General features: G+C 61.4%; 4 protein-coding genes across 6 annotated transcripts; 2 read left to right on the forward strand and 2 right to left on the reverse strand.

Annotated features, from left to right (window-relative positions):
• Positions 1 to 490: 490 nt before the first annotated feature.
• On the reverse strand, positions 491 to 2,919 carry RPL28 (ribosomal protein L28). The gene is made up of 5 exons (XM_059153758.1): positions 2,769 to 2,919; positions 2,361 to 2,452; positions 2,136 to 2,259; positions 731 to 849; positions 491 to 624 (listed from the first exon to the last, which is right to left on the reverse strand). Exons 1-5 carry the CDS (start codon positions 2,842 to 2,844, stop codon positions 535 to 537), a joined length of 501 nt encoding a protein of 166 aa, XP_059009741.1. The 5' UTR covers positions 2,845 to 2,919; the 3' UTR covers positions 491 to 534.
• Positions 2,920 to 3,437: 518 nt separating this feature from the next.
• TMEM238 (transmembrane protein 238) lies at positions 3,438 to 7,962 on the forward strand. 2 transcript variants are annotated; one of them, XR_009348985.1, is made up of 3 exons: positions 3,438 to 5,047; positions 7,616 to 7,692; positions 7,838 to 7,962. XR_009348985.1 is itself a non-coding variant. In XM_059153763.1 (2 exons), the coding sequence occupies exon 1, from the start codon at positions 4,507 to 4,509 to the stop codon at positions 5,038 to 5,040; it is 534 nt and encodes a 177-aa protein (XP_059009746.1). In that variant the 5' UTR covers positions 3,438 to 4,506; the 3' UTR covers positions 5,041 to 5,047; positions 7,838 to 7,962. The 2 variants fall into 2 exon arrangements, 1 of the variants encoding a protein (XP_059009746.1); XM_059153763.1 differs by lacking the exon at positions 7,616 to 7,692.
• A 114-nt stretch (positions 7,963 to 8,076) lies between these two features.
• IL11 (interleukin 11) lies at positions 8,077 to 18,537 on the forward strand. Of its 2 annotated transcripts, none has more exons than XM_059153761.1 (5): positions 8,077 to 8,165; positions 15,695 to 15,867; positions 16,052 to 16,138; positions 16,259 to 16,420; positions 17,150 to 18,537. In XM_059153761.1, exons 3-5 carry the CDS (start codon positions 16,109 to 16,111, stop codon positions 17,318 to 17,320), a joined length of 363 nt encoding a protein of 120 aa, XP_059009744.1. In that variant the 5' UTR covers positions 8,077 to 8,165; positions 15,695 to 15,867; positions 16,052 to 16,108; the 3' UTR covers positions 17,321 to 18,537. The 2 variants fall into 2 exon arrangements, with proteins under 2 accessions (XP_059009744.1, XP_059009743.1); XM_059153760.1 differs by lacking the exon at positions 8,077 to 8,165 and adding an exon at positions 14,350 to 14,519.
• Positions 8,167 to 11,359, reverse strand: TMEM190 (transmembrane protein 190). The gene is made up of 5 exons (XM_059153762.1): positions 10,011 to 11,359; positions 9,883 to 9,918; positions 9,351 to 9,476; positions 9,195 to 9,279; positions 8,167 to 9,106 (listed from the first exon to the last, which is right to left on the reverse strand). Exons 1-5 carry the CDS (start codon positions 10,066 to 10,068, stop codon positions 8,866 to 8,868), a joined length of 546 nt encoding a protein of 181 aa, XP_059009745.1. The 5' UTR covers positions 10,069 to 11,359; the 3' UTR covers positions 8,167 to 8,865.
• Positions 18,538 to 19,036: the final 499 nt, after the last annotated feature.

Here is a 19,036-nt window from a genome sequence, read left to right on the forward strand (position 1 = left end):
CTGACCTGCTTCCGTCCATCTCCAGGCCACTCCCCGCTCCCCCAGCCAGGTCCACAGCCCAATCCCAGAGGACAAAGCCCCACACACAGCACATCCTTTCACAGGCACAGACAGGCCCCATGGCACACACTGCATGGGGCACAGACCCTTGGCCTGGATGCCCAGCCCTTAGACAAGGGCTCTCAGTGGTCTTTCTCGAAACGGTCACGTGTCCACAAAGAGCCTGGGATCGTGAGGACCGTAACAGAGGCGGACTGCTGAATGTGCACACACATGTGCATGGGTCACCCCTAATGCAAGGGTCACCCCTAATGCAAGGACCCAGACCGCACCCCATCCCCAGGGGCGAGAATGCTGGGACAGAGCAGCCCTGACCGGGACCTGCACATGGGGGGGGGGGGCACACGGTGACACGCAGGCGCACGCGCGCGCACACACACACACACACACACATGGGGCAAGGCCAGGACAGCACAGAGAGAGGCCCAGGTGAGGAGGCTGACTGCTTTATTGCTCTGGAGGTGGGGCAGGGGCTCAGGAGCTCTTGGTGGGGCGGGCCCGCTTCCTCTTCACCATCACAGGCTTCTGGCTACGCAGGATGGCACTGGCTCTGCGAATGGCAGCCTGGGGACAGGGAGAAGGCTCAGTACGCTGCCCCCATTCCCGAGCGTGGGTCCGGCCGTCAGCAGAGGCCCTCCTCACAAGCCGCCCACAGACGGCCCCCACTCACCATGCGCAGATCTGGGCGGTACTTGTTCTTGCGGATCATGTGCCGGACACTGCTGAGGGTGGCCCTGGCGTTCTTGTTGATGGTGGTCCGCACATAGGAGGTGGCAGGTTTCCGCTGGCCTGGGGTGGGGGTAGGGGTAAGGGGATAACAGCAGGGGTGAGTGTGACAGTGCGCTCTCGCCCCAGTGCTGTGAGCCTGGGCAGGCCACTCTCTGCAGCCAGCCCCATCCACGCCCAGCCTTGCACTCTGAGGTGGGTCCTGTCCTGTGTCCCTGACGTGAGATTCTAGTCACTTCTCAGAGAGCAAAGCAGAAGCAACGGAAGGACTCTCGTCCAAGTCAGAGGCACTGCCTGCTCCACTCCAGCGTGGGACATGGGCCCCACACTGGCCAGACACTTGCTGCCCGGGAGACTGCAGCTCTGGCCTCTTCCTGCCCACCCTCCAGGGCCCAGGCTACCCCATCTGGAGCAGGGACCGGACACAAGCTGGGAGTCCTGGCCAGAGTGCTGGAGAGCCAGGAGTCCGGTAAGGCCAGGAAGAGAAAGAGCCCTGCGGCAAGCAGTCCCCCAGCCATGCACACGTGGGGCCTGGACCCTACCGACCCCGGATGAGGACGAAAGCACCCCTCCTTGTGCGCAAAGCTGTGGGCCTCACTCAGGATGTGAAGTACGCCCCACCTAGGGGGTCCTGGCGAATCCTGTACCCCCAAACGGCAGAAAAGGAACAGCTCACCCAAAAGCAAAGACCCTTCACCTTACCAATGACTTCCAACACCAGCCTGGACTGAGCCCAACCCCAGACCAAAGACAAGGTCAGTCTGGCTCCCAACAGCCCAGCGGAGGCCACCCATCAACCCAAGAGAGGCGAGCGAGCTCTCAGGGCCCAGAGCAGCACAATGGGGCTCTCCGAGCATGAGAACCCTAAGAGCTCACTGGCGAGCTGATGGGGAAGGTATCCCCCACGGAGTGGGCAGGAGTCCATCCAGAGCCACCATGCCACCGACCCCGCCATGCAGCGCAGGAGGCTGGGCTCCACACCCGAACGGAGACCAGGACATACCCCAGCAGAAAACAAAGGCCCTGGGGCCACGCAGGCCACACTCAGCAGAAGCTGCCTCTGGAAGCTCCTGGGTCGGCACGGCCTTCTCAGACACCAAGAGCCCGTCCAGTGGGGCCGGACGGCCAGGGCCGCTCCTGGACGCACACAGCGGGCCGGGGTCCACCTGCCCACGGCCGGCGCGACGGTCCTTACCAGTGAGAGCCGGGGACGACTCCCACGGCTGGACAGGGGCGGCTGCCCGCACCTGAGCCGGCGCAAGGGCTCCCCCGGCTGATGCTCCACCCCGGCCCCTCGGCCGCCCCGTGCGGCCCGAGGCCGGACCCGAGCGGGGCCCGCAGGTGCTCACCGGATCTGCGCTTCATGACCACCACCACGCCCTTGCCGTCGGCCGCCGGCTCCACGCCCACGGTCTTGCGGTGAATCAGCCCGTTGTAGCGGAACGAGTTGCGGGCTTTCAGGTTGTTGGGCTCCTGAGGAGGAGGGCGCAGCGGGGCCGTGAGTCGGGGAAGCGGCCTGGCGACCGCGGCGGGGCGCGCATCCCCCCCGGGGCCGGCGCGCGGGCCTCACTCACAGTGCTGTAGGTCTGCTTGTTCCTCTTGATCAGGAAGCTGGAGCAGTTCCGCACGACCATCCACTGCAGGTGGGCCGACATGGCGGCGGCGGCTGCGGGAAGAGCGGCGGGTCGGCTGTCAGGGGGCGCGGCGGGCAGGGGGCGGGCCTCGCGGCCCCACCCGCGCGGCAGGGGCAGGGGCGTGACTGGAAACCGCGCCGGCGGGGGTCCCCGCAGCGCGCAGTGGGCTGAGCTCAGGCGGGGGACGCAGGGGGACAGAACGTGAGAAGCCGCAGCGAGCTCCGGCGGCGGGGTCGAGGGGCGGCCAAGGACACGAGGGGCGCGGCGACAGACGCCAGACAAAGCCAGAGGCCCCGGGCCTCGGGAAAACGATACGACCACGCGGTCGACAGAGAGCCGCGCGCTCACCTCCTCTCGCTAAGGCAGCCGGAGACGGAAAGAGACAAAGAGGAGGCGGGACGACGCCTTTAATATCCACACGCATTTCCGCTTCCTCTGTGGGCACGCGCAAGGACTCGCCTGTCCCCGCCTCCTCCCGTCCGCGTGCGAGCCGGATCGGTAACGTTCGGCTGCTTCCGCCAGCCCGTCGCCAACCGCTCGGGGGCCTTCGGAACTGTTCGGCTAGTGACCCGAGGGCGTGTCCTCGGAGGCGGAGCATCACCCTTCCGAGGGCCCTTCGTGTGTTTTCGGAAGGGCAGCGCTGGATTTCCGAATAGGTCCAGTTCGAGAGGCCCTAAGTCCCTTTCCGCAGGGGTTTCTCTCCAGGGTTGCTCACCAGCGCTTGGCACAGTATAGGTGCTCAATAAGTGTGTGTTTTACGTCTGTACTTGCGGATGCGTGAGTTACTTAAGGCCAGCCCCAGGGTCTCCGGATGCTTCCGGTCTTCTTCGCGAGCTCTCGGCTATTCCCGACGAATGCGCCCGCTCGGGCATTTTCGGAACCCTTCGGAGACGCCCTCGCGGGTCTCTTCGGAAACACTCGTTTTCCTTCGTGCCACGTTCGGAAATCTGTGGCTGATGCGGGTAGATTGGGGTCGCCCTCCGCAGGACGATCTCAAACGCTTTAGTCTGGAGAGAAGCTGGAGGTAATCTTCTAGCGGACTGACTAGCCCTCCGCCCCAGGAGGGCGTCGGTTCCCCCCGAGGGCGAGTCGTTTGGCGGGGGAGAGATTTGCATTAAAAGCTCTTGATTCCTTGGGGGGCCGCATCTGTTGGCCTCTGCCCCGTCCCGTCTACCCCCAGTCGCACCCCTTAAACTCCCTTGTTTTCTGTTGCCACGGCCCTCTTCAGGGGCAGGAGCCCCGCCTGATGTACCCCGGGTCCTCGGCCTCAACAGCACGGGGCTTGGCGCTCGGGGGGATCCGGAGACCTCGGCTCACCAAAGGGAACGGCCACGGCCTGTGTCGCCCCCGCGAGTGCAGCTGGACCTGGGACTGTGTCCGGGAACTCCATGAGGTCACCCTCCGTGCTCAGGGGCTTCGCCCCTAGGGAATCCCGGCCGTCCAGAGTCATTGGGAGAAGCCTGGGGGCCCGCCCCGCTGCCCGCACCACCGCCCCCAGGCCCGACGGGGGTGCGCTCAGGGCCGGGAGCTCCATCATCTCCCAGGGGCGCACGGGCCGCCCCAGGGGACCGGCAATGAGGGAGAGAAATCTCAGCTCCCGAGAGCCCCGTGTTTCCTCCATTAGGGCGCCCTGCCCGCTAACTCCGGCGTCCCGGGGCTCCGAGCCCAGGCGTCTTGTCTGGTCCTTGTTTTTTGACCCCACCTGTCCCCACCGCGGGGCCTGGGGCGCAGAGGGCCCCGCAGGCAGGCGCTGAAGAGAAGCAACGTCCGGGCTCCCGCAGCACCCCACGCTGCCTCCATTAGGGCACCCTGAATTTTGAATGTGTTCCTTCGCGCTCCTTGGGGTGCGTAAGGCCCCTCCCACCCTTATCCGGGAGCCCAGCTGCCCCCATCAAGGCCTCTGAGGGCCAGGACGGGCCCAGAAACCAGGGCCGGGGCACTCCCCGAGTCGGGCCTGTGTGCACCCCAGCCAGCTCAGGTGACTAGGAGGGCGCCGGGCACACCTGGCGCCGTCCCCTGACCCCGCCCCGGGCCGGGCCGCACCCCGGAAAGCTCTTTGGGGGAGCCAGCGCGGCGCAGCAGGGCCATGGCAGCAGCGCCAGCGGTGGGCGTCCCGCAGGGGCCCCCGCTGGGGGCACCGTCCCCGCCGGCCGGCGCGCAGGGGCCTGCGTCCGGCCTGGGCCGCTGCCGGATGGCGCTGCTACTGGCGGTGGCGCTGGACGTGGCGGGCATGGCGGCGCTGCTGACCGGCGTGTTCGCGCAGCTGCAGGTGCGCGGCCGCGACTTCGGCGACCTGCTCATCTACTCGGGCGCGCTGCTCGTCTTCCTGAGCCTGCTCGGCTGGATCCTCTGGTACACCGGCAACATCGAGATCTCGCGCCAGGAACTCGAGCGCGACTACGGCCTGCGCCCCTCGGCGCTTGCCCGCCTGGCGCGCAAGCTCTCCCGCCGCTGGTCTGCGCCGGCCTCCTCCTCCGGCCCGCGCGCCGCGCCCGGCTCTCTGGGAACGCGCCGTGCCGCCCGCGCGCCCCCGCCGCCCGCCGCCGGCTCCCGCCGCGTGCGCCTGCAGCTCGCTACGCTCGAGGCCGGGCCGGGGGCGGCGGGCGCGGGCACCGAGTGAGCCCGAGGTGAGGGGTGGGGCAGCGAGTGGGGCGGCAGGAAGAGCTGTAGAGAGCTGGAGAGGCCGGGGGGAGAGCTGGAGACTTGGGATTGGGGGGGATAAAGAGACAGGAGAGGAGCTGGAGAAACGGGAGGAGAGAGAGGCAGTGGAGAGCTGGAGAGACAGGGGGAGAGCTGGAGACACGGGGTTGGGGGGAGAAAGGGAAAGAGCTGGAGAAATGGAGAGAGATGGAGAGACGGGGGAGAGATGGACAGGCAGCGGGGAGAGATGAAGAGACAGAGAGATGGACAGACAGCGGGGAGAGATGGAGAGACAGGCCAGAGATGGACAGTGGGGAGAGATGGAGTGGGAGAGAGCTGGAGAGACAGCAAGAGGGGGGGAGAGCTGGAGAGACGGAGAGGGGGAAGGAGATGTGGGGGTGGAAATAGAGGAGAAATGGAGAGATAGGGAGGGAGACTGACAACAGGGAGGGAAAAACAAAGGACCAGATCAAGAGGAGAGTAGCAGGGCCCAGAGGCTGGAGCCTTGGACCACAGGCATGAGTGCAGATTTGGAAGAGACAAAGAGACCTTGCCCCCCAATTGAGGCCTAGAGAGTCACTACTCGCTCACCCCCCACTTAGAGACCCTGCTCTGCACTCCAGCCCCCAGGGGCACCAGGTCCCTTTTAATCCTATGACTGTAATGAGTTTCATGGGCCACCACCAGTACCATCCCCATCCCAGGGGAGGACACCGAGGTCCAGAAAGGTACCATCTCTTGTCCGAGGGCACACAGCTAGGATTCTTCTAAGAGTGAGGGAAAGAGCAGAACACCAGGAGTGTGAGACCCCGGAAAGGAGCTACTGCTCATCCCTTTCCTTTTCTCTCTCCTCTGTCTTCTCTCCTCTTTCCTAAACACACACTCTCCGGCTTGTACTCCTTTGCTCAAACTTCTGCTGTGGCTCCCTGTTGCCCTCTGATTAAAACCCCTGCCACTCCCTGGGCCCCACAGGTTTCAGCCCCACATCCCCTTCCTTCTTTGGGTTATGACGGCATCCCTCAGCCCACAGACAGCCAGGCTGTCTGAAGTCAGTTGGCCTCTGTCTATCCCTATAGCAGGAGTGCCCTTGCCATCTGTACTCCACATGGAAAATGTCCCATGTGCTCATTAAGCTCCAGCTCAAATCTCTGCCTTTCTCTGGGTCTTCCCAGTGTCTGAGTTACCCCGTTATTGCTTGTTGTGTGTCTTGTGGGATCTGTGTGCTGGTTTATGTCTCTCCCGCTGGACAGGGAGCATCCCACTGGTAAGGCCTGGATCTCCGGTGCCTTCATTCTTAGCATCGCCCCGCAAGCAGTAAGGGTGGATGTGTGGATGGACGGTTGGGTTGTTTGACTAGTGGATGGATTGGCTGTCGGATGGCTGGACGGACTAGTGAATGGATGGGCAGATAGAGGGATGGATGTTCAGTTGATGGGTGGATGGATATGGTTAGATTGAGGAATGGGTGCAATTCAGAACTGTTGAGTGGGTGGTTTGGGCACGTAGATAGGACGGTAGATGAAAGAATGGTTGGGTTGACCCATGGATGAACCGAGAGGAGGAACAGCGTCAACAACAGATGAGTGACTGACCCAGTTTCTCAAACGGGAGTTCCCTAAAAAACTTAAATCCTGATGTGCTAAGACCTCTGTATGTGAAGAATTGAGCTGTTCTATGGATCCTGAATGTGCTTCTTTGTGAAAACAGAAAATAGTCCCTCCCATCCTCTGCCATGCTCTGCAGCTCAGAGGAGGAGATGGGTTTAAGACGAGATGCATTCTCCCACAAAAATCAGGCCAAGAGGTTGTGGGCAGGTCTGCTGGAACCACCTGCCAGAAACGTGGGCCAAGCCAACTGGTGTGTGGGCCCCTCTTCGAAGGAAGACGGGCCTGTTCGTTCGAACATGGGACTCCTCAGTGGGCAGAGTCAAGGGCTTCTAGCACCCGAGGGCCAGAGAACTTGAATTATTTTTTTTTTAAGATTTATTTATTTATTTGACAGATCACAAGTTAGGCAGAGAGGCAGGCAGAGAGAGAGAGGAAGGGAAGCAGGCTCCTTGTCGAGCAGAGAGCCCGATGTGGGGCTCGATCCCAGGACCCTGGGATCACGACCTGAGCCGAAGGCAGAGGCTTTAACCCACTGAGCCACCCAGGCGCCCCTTGAATTTTTTTTTTTTTTAAAGAATTTATTTATTCGAAAGAAAATAGAGAGCCTGAGGTGGGGGAGGGTCAGCGGGAGAAGCAGGCTCCCTGCTGACTGGGGAGCCCAATGCGGGACTCCAGGATCAGGACCTGAGCCCAGGGCAGTTGCTTAACCAACTGAGCCATCCAGGCACCCTGGAAAACTTGAATTTTAACACAGGGACCTGGAGCTTCTGGCCCGGGTCCCTCCCTCCTCCCTCCTCCCTCCGAGACCAAAATGAATGGAGTCCACAGAGCCACCAGCAGCAGTCACTGCCAGGTTGTCTTTTCTTTCTGTGTCTGTCTGTCTGGGTCTCCTGTGTCTCTCTGTTTCTCTGTCTCTCGTCCCTTACTTTCCTGTCTCTCTTTCTCCAGCTTGTGCCGCTGGCCCCCAGGGAGGCAAGTATGCCGGCCCAGGTTGGCGGTGGAGAGATGAAGGAGCGATCAAGCAGGTGTGTGAGTCAATGTACCAGGGGCCAGAGCAGCAAGAAAGGGCTCCCTTCCCTTTCCCCTCAGGCCGCTGGTGGTGAGCCCTGGGAACACGTGGTCCCTAGGAGAGGTCTTACACAGCCACTAACCCTGTTCTTTGTCCTGCAGACAGCCCCACAGCCCCACCTGTGAGGACGGGACTGCGTGTGCAGCTGCACCCACCGCCATCTGGGCCACCAGGATGCCTGCTTGTCTGCCCCTATCCTCTCTCGGATAAATGGCTCTGCCTCCTAGTGCCGTGTGTCTGTCTGGGAGAGGGACAGTACTGGGGCCTGGCCACACCCACAGAGGGGCCATCTACACCCTTGGGGACCTTGGAGCCCAGCTGCACACAAGCCTCTCATGGAAGGAGGTGGGAGAGTGGCGCCAGGACCTTGAACCCAGACCTCTGGGCGTCCTCTGAGAAGCAGACAGAGGGACAAATTAGACTCGCCAGGTATTTATTAGGAGGAAGTACCTTAAAAAAAAGAGAGAGAGAGATTTATTTATTTTAGAGGGGAGGGGCTGCGGGAGAGGGAGAGAAATAATCTCCAGCAGACCCCGGCCAAGCAAGTAGCCCGGGTAGGGGGCTCGAGCCCACGACCCTGAGATCGTGGCCAGAGCCGAAATCAAGAGTCCGCACCTGCTGAGCCACCCAGGTGCCCTGGAAGTACTTGTAGAGGGGACCTGGTACAGGGTACGCCTGAGGAAGGCCCGAGGGCTGGGCAGGACAAGTCTTGTACCATAGGTGCTTTCTGGAGAATTTCCACCGGGCCACTGGAGAATCTGAGAGTAATGTTGTCCACCCGGGGTGGCCTGTGTCCCGCAGGGAGCCCTGCCATGCTTGGGCATTGGTGGGAGGTGTGCTGGCAGATAAGGCAGGATCCCAAGGGTCGGCAACCAAGGCTGTCAGTGGTGCTCCTGCAGGAGAATGGCAGGCCACCTCCCACCAACCCACCGCTCCCTGGTTCCAGATCCCACTCAGGCTGGAAACCTCATGATCACAGCCCAGTCCCCTTGTGCACACACACACACACACACACACACGCACACTCCCTGCCCTGGAGCTCCTGTGCCTCCTGCTCCCATGGATCTTAGAAAAGAGACCACGCATCTATATGCTATATCTGTATTGAGGGGCCCCCCCAGGGGTGCCCCTAATCTTCGTCCTCCGCCCCTTCTGTTTCATCACCCCCTTCTGTCGTCCCTTCCCCTTCGGTGACCCCTGACACTTCCGTGTTCCCCTCTGGAGTAACAGAGGTTGGCATGCTGCCTGCGGATGTCCTCTTTTCGCTGGAAGGCCCCCTGTCCTTAGATAACAGAGACACAGTCCTCGACAGGTCACATTTGCCCTTTAAGAATCCTGGAAGGTGCAGCATATCTCGACGTTTGGCCCACCTGATAGGGAAGGGTCACACTCAGACTTGACCATCTGCCCGCTCCTGCAGGGGTGCGGGAGCCCACCCTCAGCCCCAACCCCACTTGCCAGAACAAGCAGATGCTGGAGATCAGGAAGAGGAGGCCTCCACATGTCCAGCCCAGCGCCCACATGTGCTTTCTCCGCATGGTTTCTGCACAAAGGAGGCAGGTTTGAGACCCAGGAGTCTCAGTGGCCCCGGGGACCCGGTTTCCTGGCACTCACCATCTGGCCGCTGGTGGTAGCAGACCCCATCACGATAGCAGCACCGGAGACGCAGACACAGATTGGGGTTCTCAATTGCCGCTTGGCCCCCACAGCTCTCCCGGTCCCATACATCTCCCTCACAGCCTTGAGACCAACCACAAGGGCACCTACGTCACAGATTCTGACCCAAGGGCCCCAGAACCCCAGGACCTCAAAGTCAGGCTCCTGGCCTCCTGCCGAGGGCTTATTCTGTGGAGGACCCAGGAGTCCAGGCTGGCAACCCCCTCCGCCCTCAGACCCAGGAGTCCAGACCCCTAGCCCTTCCTCCCTCAATATCAGGAGTACAGACCCCCAGCCCTTCCTCCCTCAATACCAGGAGTCCAGAACCCTAGCCCCCTCCTCCCTCAGACCCAGGAGTCTGGGTCCCCAGCCCTCTTGGCTCAGACCAGGATCAGGTTTTCAGCCCCTTCTCCCTTTAGACCCATGGAGTTAGTCTCCTAGGAGTCTGGACTCCCTGTTCTTGGGGGACCGGGGTTCAGCCACTGCTCACTCCATGGATAGAAGAATCCCTGGATCCCATTCCCGTCTGTGGAGAAAAAGGGTCAGTGTTAGAGGGGCTGTAAGGAGGCTGAAGAGGCTCCGTGCTCGGCTCTCTGACCCTCCCTTCAGCCCCCTCACCTACTGAGCCCTGCATCAGCAGGAAGAGGCTCAAAGCGGGGATCCCAGAGCCCACCATGTTGCCTCCCCAGACCCTTGGGGCCTCTGTGGGGACAGACCTTGAAGGCCATCACCCCAGCAACCAGTGGGGCCCCGCCCACCTGCCCACCCAGCTTTCAAGGTTCCAAGTTCTGTTGCTAGGGAGCCCCCTTAGCAGTGGGGAAGGAGGAGGGGGGGTCACACTGGCCTGGTCATGCCTGGTTGGTAGGAAGTGGCTTCCTTAGCAACCAGGTTGAAGGGCCCACAGTGGTGGGGGCCAGCCAACCTGGGTAGAAAGTAGGTGGGGGTCTAAGGCACCTCCTGCCTGACAACCAGGGGACCCCAAGCTACGGGGCCTGGGAGACCTTCTTGCCAGGGAATCCCTCTGCTTGGTAACCTGATGCCTGCAGGGCAGCCCCAGGTGGCCCAAAGTCTCCAGAGATGTCGTTGCCAGGGGTCTTCCCCCTAGCAACCAGGGGCAGGCGCCCTGAGGCTCACTGAGCCCCATTGTTAGGGAGGCCCCCCCAACAACCAGGTGGCCCAGGAAGACAAGGGGAAAATGGGAGTTGGGCCAGAGGCCAGAGCACTTGCTTGGGAGTCCTCTTGTTCCGAGGGCTCTCCAGGCCTCCCGGTGGAGAACGGATGGGGAATGTGTAAGGGCCATGAGGATGTGCAGGCCCTGAGTGTGGCTCGTGGGGAGGAAGACCCTTCTCCTCGGGCCTCAGTCTCTCCACCCACAAATGGGGAAAGGGGTCCATGTGGAGGTCCTCAGGTTTCCCATTTGGTCCCCCTCAGTGGTGGAGGAGCCCAGTGGAGGGCTGGGCTGGGACCATGATCCCTAGTTCTCTCAGGTGACCCTCCATTCAGCTTGGTAGTACAGTGAGAAGGGAGCCTCCCAGGGCAGTGTGGCTTTGGGGCCTGGACTCTGGGGTCTGAGGGAGGAGGGGCTGGGGGTCTGGACCCAAGTCCGAGGGAGGAGGTGGCTGAGGGCCCAGATTCCTGGGGCTGAGGAAAGAGAGGCTAGAGATCTGGACTCTAGGGTCTGAGGGAGGAGGGGGCTGGGGACCAGGACTCCTGGATCTGAAGGAGGAGGTGGCTGGACTGCTGGGTCTGAGGGAGGAGGGGCTGGGGGCCTGACTCTCGGGTCTGAGACAGAAGGCCAGGGACCAGGTCTGAGGGCAGCTGTCCAGGAGTCCAGACCCCATTTCTCAGGAAGCCTCGTGAGGCTGACTCCTGGTCTGTGCATCTCTTGTAAACATCCTGGTGGGAGCTGAGTGGCCCTGGGCTGCCTCCGTCAGAGATGACACAGGTTAGAGGGGGCTCAGCAGGAGGCCGGGGGTGGGGGGTCATAGGGGTTATGGGGCTGAAGCCAGCAGCTGATGACCATTTCCTGTGTCAACATCATCTGGACCCACTTCGCAATTCCCGGGATTCCTCAGGGATCAAGGAGGGGGTGGGGGGCGGGGCTGCTGGGCCCTGGACCGCGGCTTGGGACTGGGGGGGCCCCCGCCGTCACGGCCCTCACCGCTAATGACAGGTTTGGGTTGCTTCTGCGGCCTGCCTGCCCCGTCACCCCCCAGAGGCCAGACAGGACCCCCCAGGGATAGACAGACGGACACACACAGCCTCGGACCTGCTGACCTCACACCAGCCAGCCCTACCTCACCCAGGGCCAGCACAGGAGAAAGGACCCCCAGCTCCCCACTCATATTCCAGTGGCATCTTCCCTCACGTGCGGGACCCTCCACGCAGAGCCTTCGGCACTATGTCTCCCTGGTCCTTGTCTCTGAGCCTCTGAGCTGGTTTCCTTAAAGCTGCTTGTATCTGTATATCCTATTGTTTCACAACTTGGTCTTTTGCTCACCCTGGGTGTCTGTGTTATAGCATCTGTGTGTATGTGTCGGTGTCGTCACTTTTTTGTGATTCCCCAGTTCTGCCTGTCAGTGGGGGCACCCTGTGCCCTCTTGCTCTCCTTGCAATAGAAGGAGCCCGGGCCTCCCTGCCTCCAACCCTGGGGAAGACCCAGGATGCTGAGGAATCCCCCTGACCACCTGCGTTACCCACCCCATCTCCCTCAGACTCCTGCAGCCAAGAAAGCTGGAATTAGGGGAAAGATGACCCCACGGCCTCAGGGTGCAGGCCAAGGCACAATGCGGGGGGCGGGGGGACAGGGACTGGCACCAGCCAGGTACACTGACCCAGCCTCAGACTCCTGACCTTTCCCATAGAGCATTTTCCAAATGGCAGAATGGAAACACCTTTTTCTCCACCTGGGAACCAGGGTTTAAGGCCTGGACACCTGCCACCTGGTTCGGAGGGAGGAGGGGGCTGGGGGCCCAGGATCCTGGGTTGAAGAAGAGGGTCTGGGGTAGCACTCCTGGTTCCTAGTAGGTGGAAGGGGCTGCCAGTGCAGGATCCCTATTGTTGCTCTCAGACTGGCCCCAGGCCCAGTCCCTATCCCCTCAGGCCAGTCCATCCCCCAGGCTGGTGGCCTGAGTCACCTTGGCTGGCCCCGCCAGTCTGGGGGGGGGGGCTACGTCAGTTCTCCCCTCACTGACGCAGCTTTGGGCCCCCCACACTGACTCAGCCGGAAACAGGCCCCCTGAGGGGCGGAGACCCAGTGGTCAGAGGCCTGGGTCCCTGTGGGAGCGGGGGCTGGGGAGGGCCCCTGGGGGGCCCTGGAAGGGGTGGCCATGACAGACCCGCAGAGAGAGTTCTTACCTGAGGCAATGAGGTCATGTCCCACCATGGGGGGGGCTGTGACCTCACCTCCCTGGGGATGTGAGCCCTCATCCCCCACCCCACGTGGTGGGGGATGGGAGGGGGAGGACTCTAGCTGCCATTCATCCCCAGAGCCCCCCTACCAGCTCAGAACAGTTGAGAGCCAGGAGGGGGCCTACAGGGGGACCTTGTCATTTTGCCTTCTCACTCCCACCCTGTCTTTCGCTGGGAAGGGGGGATGCTCCAGGGGATGGGGCTCTAGACCCAGTCCCTCACTGGCTCTGCCTCTGTCCCCAGCATTCATCAGGGCGCCTGTGCTCCCAGGGCTGTCCTGTCCATCCCCCCCATCCCCTGCTCCAGTGCCTCCGCACATTGCCATCTCTGCCCTGTCCCCATCTCCACTCCCTGGCTGAGCCACTCTCTCCATGTGTCTGTCACCCTCATTACCTTGCCCACTCACTTGCCATCCCCAGCCCTACTGGATGCTGCATCTTTCTCTGGGCCTCTGGGCATGTGTTAATAAAAATTGAGGAAGAGAACTGCAATGCTTCATGTTTATTGACAGCTGATTGTGTGTCCTACACCTCTACACGAGTGAACTCATCTTTACCAGGCATGGGGGGGGGCAGCAAGGGGATGGGTGCTCGGTTATCCCCATTTCACAGATAAGGAAACTGAGGCCCAGAGGGAATGCAGCACCTATGCAAGATCGCACCTAGTCTGGGTGTCTCATGCTTGCTCTCTCTCTCTCTCCCACTCAGCTCTGCTTCTCTGCCCACCTTCATGTCCCTGTCTGTCTCCCAGAGACTGTACTCCTCTCTGTCCCAGCGCCCAGCACCTCCTCTGAGGGTCTCTGGCTCCTTGCCTGTCTCTAGGGGCCTCTGCAACTTTGTCCCCGGTGTGTTACTCCTGTTGCCTGCCTCCCCTCTCTCTAAACCCACAACTTGATGTCCCTTTTCTTCCTGGGGTCTCTGTGTGGGTCTCTCTGCTCCTGCAGTGAGATGTCCCGCATCTCTCCGTGGATCACAGTCTATCTCTGCCTTTCAGACTCCTCCTCTGCCTCAGCGTCCCCATATTCTCTGTGTCCTCGCTTGGGTCTCACTCTCTCCATCCCTCTCACTCACTCTGTCCCTTTGAATGGCTCTGACTTGCACCTCCATCTCCCCAGGGCTGCGTCTTGTGGCTCTGTCCTCGGCTTTCCCGTCCCTCTCTCCCTAGCCTCCCTACCTCTCTGATGGTCCTAGTCCAGCCAATCCAGACCACCAGAACCCCCCCGCACCCCCCCCCCAGCCCAGCCCCAGCTCTTGAGCCACTGTGTCTGCCCCTGTGGCAGCCCGGAGGAGGAGGTGGAGGGAGGGGACGCCAATGACCTCACCAGCCCCTCTCCGACCACCCCCCCCTTTCTCTCTTCAACTTTTCCAACTTTTCCTTCCTTGCCCTCCTCTGAGCGAGGCAGCCTGAGCCCTGCGAGGCAGCCGGCTCCCTCTGAATGGAAAAGGCAGGCAGGGAGGGTGAGTCAGGATGTGTCAGGCCGCCCTCCCCTGCCGCCTGCCCCCCGCCCAACCGCCCTGGCCCCCTATATAACCCCCCAGGCGTACACACTCCCTCACTGCCACGGCCCTCGCTGCTCACACGCACATGCCTCCCCTCCCCAGGCCGAGGCCCAGCTGACCCCCAGGGCTCCCCCCGGCAGCGGACAGGGAAGGGTTAAAGGCCCCCAGCTCCCTGCTCCCTGCCCTGGGGAACCCCTGCCCTGTGGGGACATGAACAGTAAGTTGGTTCAAGTTCATGGGGTGGGGGGGACAGGAAGGGAGGAGGGAGGGCCAGTGGCAAGGAGGGTGGGGAGCAGACAGGCGCAGCTGAATGGGGTAGAAAGAGACAGAGGAGAGTGAGGGAGCCATGGGGGTGGGCAGAGATGGGAGAGGAAAGGAGATTCCCAGAAAGCAGGCGGCCCAGAGACGAGGGGGGCAGAGAGATGAGAGGACGAAGCTGAGACGCGGAGGGATGCACAGGGCAGCGCCAGAGAGATGGAGACCCCAGACAGACAGAGACGGATGCCCGGAGGGGATCCCCGAGGGCCCGGGGACCCCAGGGAGTCAGCGGGGACAGAGAGACGCAGACGCCCAGGAATCCCGACAAAGAGGTTCCGGGAGGGAAAACTGAGGCAGAGAGCCTCCAGGAGGTGAGCGCCAAGTCCAGAACACCGACCCCAGCCACGGGGAGGAGAGAGAGAGAGACAGTGGTGCAGACAGGAACGGGAGAGCCAGACAGATGCGGACCGACGGACAGACAGCGGCCGGGGAGGGCCGGGGGGCGGGCTGGGGGTGTGATGCGGGAGCGGGGCGGCCCGGGGGGCGCTGATTGGCTGGCGGACGCGGGGGTGGGCGGGGCAGCTGGGGGATGGGCTGCCGGGGAGCCAGCGGGCTGGAGCCCCCGAGCCGCGCGCCGCCGCCGGGTCCCTCTGCGCCTCCCGCGGCCCCGTTGCGCCAGCACCTCTGCCTCTCTTCGCCCAGGTGTGCTCCGGGGGCATCGCCGGCTCCGCGGCCGGGCCTTCCGCGGTCCACCAGGGGGTGGGGATGTACCCCTGGGGAGGGGTCTGGGCCTCCAGGTTTCTGTCCTGGTCTCCTGCCTCTGCTCTCAGTCCGGCTCTGGCTCCGAGGCCCGGGGAGGGGGCAGGTTCTGGCCTGTGCCTCCCCCCTTCATGCCCCGCCCCGGGGCCCAGATTCCGGCGTCCGGGGGCGGACGGGAGACGCCCGGCCCGTCTACCCGCCCCGGGCCGCGTCTGCTCCGACGGGCGGGGCAGCCTGAGCCGGAGAGGGAGAGGGAAGCCCGCCCCAGCCCTGCGACCTGCCCTGGGCGCTCCACCCTGGGACTCAGGACCCCCAGTCCCTCCTCCCTCAGACCCACCAGTCCGGTCTGAGCTTTCTGCTTCTTCCCGCCCCCAGGTGTTTGCTGCCTGGTCCTGGTCGCCCTGAGCCTGTGGCCAGATAGAGCTGCTGCCCCCGGGCCGCCTCCTGGCCCCCCACGGGCCTCCCCAGACCCTCGGGCTGAGCTGGACAGCGCCGTCCTCCTGACCCGTTCCCTCCTGGCGGACACTCGGCAGCTTGCCGCCCAGCTGGTAGGAGAGACTGGAAGGGACGGGCAGGGACCAGGAGGGATTCTGGGCTACCACGGTGGCAGAAACGGGAGGTGGGGTGGGGTGGAGAGTGGGGGTGGGGGAGAGGAGTTTTGAGCCTATCTGGAGGATGGAGGGACCCTTGGAGCTGGACAGGGTCCCCCTCAAGGCTTCTTTGTCCCCACAGAGGGATAAATTTCCAGCCGACGGAGACCACAACCTGGACTCTCTTCCCACCTTGGCCATGAGTGCAGGGGCTCTGGGAGCCCTGCAGGTAAGGGAAGGGGAAAGGGCGGGTGGGGGGGATTGGTGAGATCTGAGTATGGAGGGGGACTGGGGGCCAGAGCAGGCTGGTGGCATGTGTTCCTGATGCCCCCCATGCCCTGTGTCCTAGCTCCCAGGTGTGCTGACACGGCTGCGGGCGGACCTGTTCTCCTATCTGCGCCACGTTCAGTGGCTGCGCCGAGCTGGGGGCCCTTCCTTGAGGACCCTGGAGCCCGAGCTAGGTGCCCTGCAGGCCCGGCTGGACCGCCTGCTGCGCCGGCTGCAGCTCCTGGTAGGATCCCCCAGCCCCCAAGCCTGACACCTAGGCTTGAAACCCAACCCCAGACTCTGGGCCTGCTCTGAGACCTGCTCTGAGACCTTCAAATCCTGTGGCCCCAAGACCCCCCAGACCCTGACCCAAAGGCAGCCTGGAGACCCTGAGTCTACCATCTCCAGACTTCAAGAGCCTAGACCCTGAGGCCTCCAACCTTGAGCTCTGTGTCCCTAAGACCTCAGACACTGGTCATGAGCCCTTAAGACCTGACTGCTAAATCCTAGACCCAGGACAGAAAACTTCAAATACCAGTTCCTGGGCCTGACCCCAAATTCCAGGTCCCACTTCTGAGTGCCTAACCCTCACCCATGAGTCTCTCATCTTGGATTGGAGAGATCCCACATCTAAGACCCCAGGCCCAAGATCTTGGACCCGACTCCAGACTTGAGCCCCCAGCCCTTGCCTAGCATCAGGATCCCAGTCCTAACTCTATAGACCTGTCCCCCAAGCCCCTGGACTTGGCTCTGACACCCCCACCTTTCGGCTCCAGTTTTCATTTTCTGCACCCAACATGCTGAGAACTGCCTGCCCAGAAAGCCTATGCCACAGGCCAGAGAAGCTCCGGAAGCCGGCAGCCTGGACTTCCCAACACCCCCCCCCCCCATTTAGTAGAAGCTCCAAACACCCCTTCCCCGAACCCCCACTGCACCCTGGGCCTATTGCTAACCCTCTGTCCTCTCCCAACAGATGTCCCGCCTGGCCTTACCCCAGGCGCCCCCGGACCCACCAGCTCCCCCACTAGCGCCCCCGGCCTCCGCCTGGGGAGGCATCAGGGCAGCCCATGCTATTCTTGGGGGGCTGCACCTGACCCTTGACTGGGCTGTGCGGGGCTTGCTGCTGCTGAAGACTCGGCTGTGACCCACCACCGGGAACCACCAACGTCCTTCGATGCCACATCTTATTTATTTATTTATTTGGGGACTGGGTGCATGGCAGCAGGAAAACACTCCCTCCTTCTCTCCCCTTAATTTGAGACGGTCCCTCCAGGAGACCTGGGCAGAGTAGGGGGGTTTCTGTGCCTTATTTATACTTATTTATTTAAGGGGGGGTGGGTGGGAAGCAGGTAGACTTGGGGACCAAAGGGGCTGGAAACTGGAGTCCTAGATTCTTGAATCTCTTAAGTCTGGCTGCAGGGTTTCCCTATCCCCTAGCCCTCTGGGCCTGGGCAGGAGCATATATTATTTATTAAACAATTACTTTTTGGGTTGGGGTGGGGAGGGAAAGGAGGCCTGGGTTTTGTACAAAAATATGAGAAACCTTTGTAAGATGGAGAAGGGGGAATTAAATTTGTCATACACATCCACTTAGAGGTGATTTCTCTGAGGGCTGAGGGTTGGGGGCTGGACGCTGGGGTCTGTGGAATAGAGGGAGGCATGGACCCTCAGTGGGCAGGACAGCAGAGGGGAGATCATTGTTCCCCAGAGACCCTGAGCACTGAGGGGCAGGGTCCGAGACTGCACTTTGTAGGCACTCAATGAATCTTTAATGGAAGGCTCCAGAAGGCCATCCTGTGCCCTACAATACTTGTATGTGACAAAGCTGCAAGTTTGATGTCATTTGTTAAGGTGATGTTCACAACAGCAAATCAGAAACCACCTAGATGTCCAACAGTGAGGGATGGTTTAATAAATTACACCCATCTGTCTGATGGGATGCCATCAGCCATGCTGAGGGGATGCTCCGGGGGCTGTTTTAAGACCAGAGAAAGCAGGCTACTAACCACGGTGTGATTTGCATTTTGTGTTTGGATGGATGGATGGATGGATGGATGGATATACAGGCGTTTTTAAAAGTCCTAGAATCTGGCTGACTCAGTAGAGCGTGTGACTCTAGATCTTGGGGTTGTGAATTCCAGCCGTACACTGGGCATACACTTTACTTTAAAAATAATAATAGGGGTGCCGGGGTGGCTTACCCGATTAAGCATCTGCCTTCAGCTCGGGTCATGATCCCAAAGTCCCAGGATCGAGGCCGAGCATTGGGCCCTGCTCAGTGGGGAGTCTGCTTTTCCCCCTGCCTCGCACCCTGCTCTCGTGCTCACTCTCTCAAATAAATAAAATCTTTAAAATAAAAAATCCTAGAAGAAAATACACCCAAATTTTGACCATGGTCCCCTCAGGGTGGAAGGTGGATTGGAGTTCTGAGTGACTTGTTTTTATTTGTGCCTGTCTATATTATCCAGAATTTCCACAATGACCATGTATTTTGCATGACATATTTAAATAAAATAAATAAACACTTTTTAGAGTGAAAGAATACCAGTCACCACCTTCCCCCCCAAATAAGCTCTCAGAAGGAGTCAGGAATCACGGCTCACTGAGTGCCTGCTCTGGGCCGTGCCTGAAGTGTGGGGTTTTACTTACATGACCCCCTGAATGAGGCATCATGACCCACTTGACTGGGTGAGGGAAGGTGAGGCTGGAGGGGGTGTTTGGCTGTTGTTCAAGGTCACATAGCTAGGGAGAGACAACTGTGATTCTGCCAGAGGTCTGGCTCCTTCCAAAGCGCACGTCTCTCCCTTTTATAACCCACACAGACACAAATCTGTTACAAATGGGGAAACCGAGGCCCAGT

The sequence above is a fragment of the Mustela lutreola genome, chromosome 16 (genome assembly GCF_030435805.1).
Source record: "Mustela lutreola isolate mMusLut2 chromosome 16, mMusLut2.pri, whole genome shotgun sequence".
In the NCBI taxonomy this organism is placed as follows: Eukaryota; Metazoa; Chordata; class Mammalia; order Carnivora; family Mustelidae; genus Mustela; species Mustela lutreola.

Coding starts and splice junctions, on each gene's coding strand:
- RPL28 (XM_059153758.1), bottom strand. CDS start 2,844: ATGCGTGTGGATATTAAAGGCGTCGTCCCGCCTCCTCTTTGTCTCTTT. Junction 2,453..2,768: donor GGCTGCCTTAGCGAGAGGAG/GTGAGCGCGCGG, acceptor CTCTTCCCGCAG/CCGCCGCCGCCATGTCGGCC. Junction 2,260..2,360: donor ACAAGCAGACCTACAGCACT/GTGAGTGAGGCC, acceptor CCTCCTCCTCAG/GAGCCCAACAACCTGAAAGC.
- TMEM238 (XM_059153763.1), top strand. CDS start 4,507: ATGGCAGCAGCGCCAGCGGTGGGCGTCCCGCAGGGGCCCCCGCTGGGG.
- TMEM190 (XM_059153762.1), bottom strand. CDS start 10,068: ATGGTGGGCTCTGGGATCCCCGCTTTGAGCCTCTTCCTGCTGATGCAG. Junction 9,919..10,010: donor GCTGATGCAGGGCTCAGTAG/GTGAGGGGGCTG, acceptor TTTTCTCCACAG/ACGGGAATGGGATCCAGGGA. Junction 9,107..9,194: donor TCCAGCATCTGCTTGTTCTG/GCAAGTGGGGTT, acceptor CTTCCCTATCAG/GTGGGCCAAACGTCGAGATA.
- IL11 (XM_059153760.1), top strand. Junction 15,868..16,051: donor GGCAGCTTGCCGCCCAGCTG/GTAGGAGAGACT, acceptor TTGTCCCCACAG/AGGGATAAATTTCCAGCCGA. Junction 16,421..17,149: donor TGCGCCGGCTGCAGCTCCTG/GTAGGATCCCCC, acceptor CTCTCCCAACAG/ATGTCCCGCCTGGCCTTACC.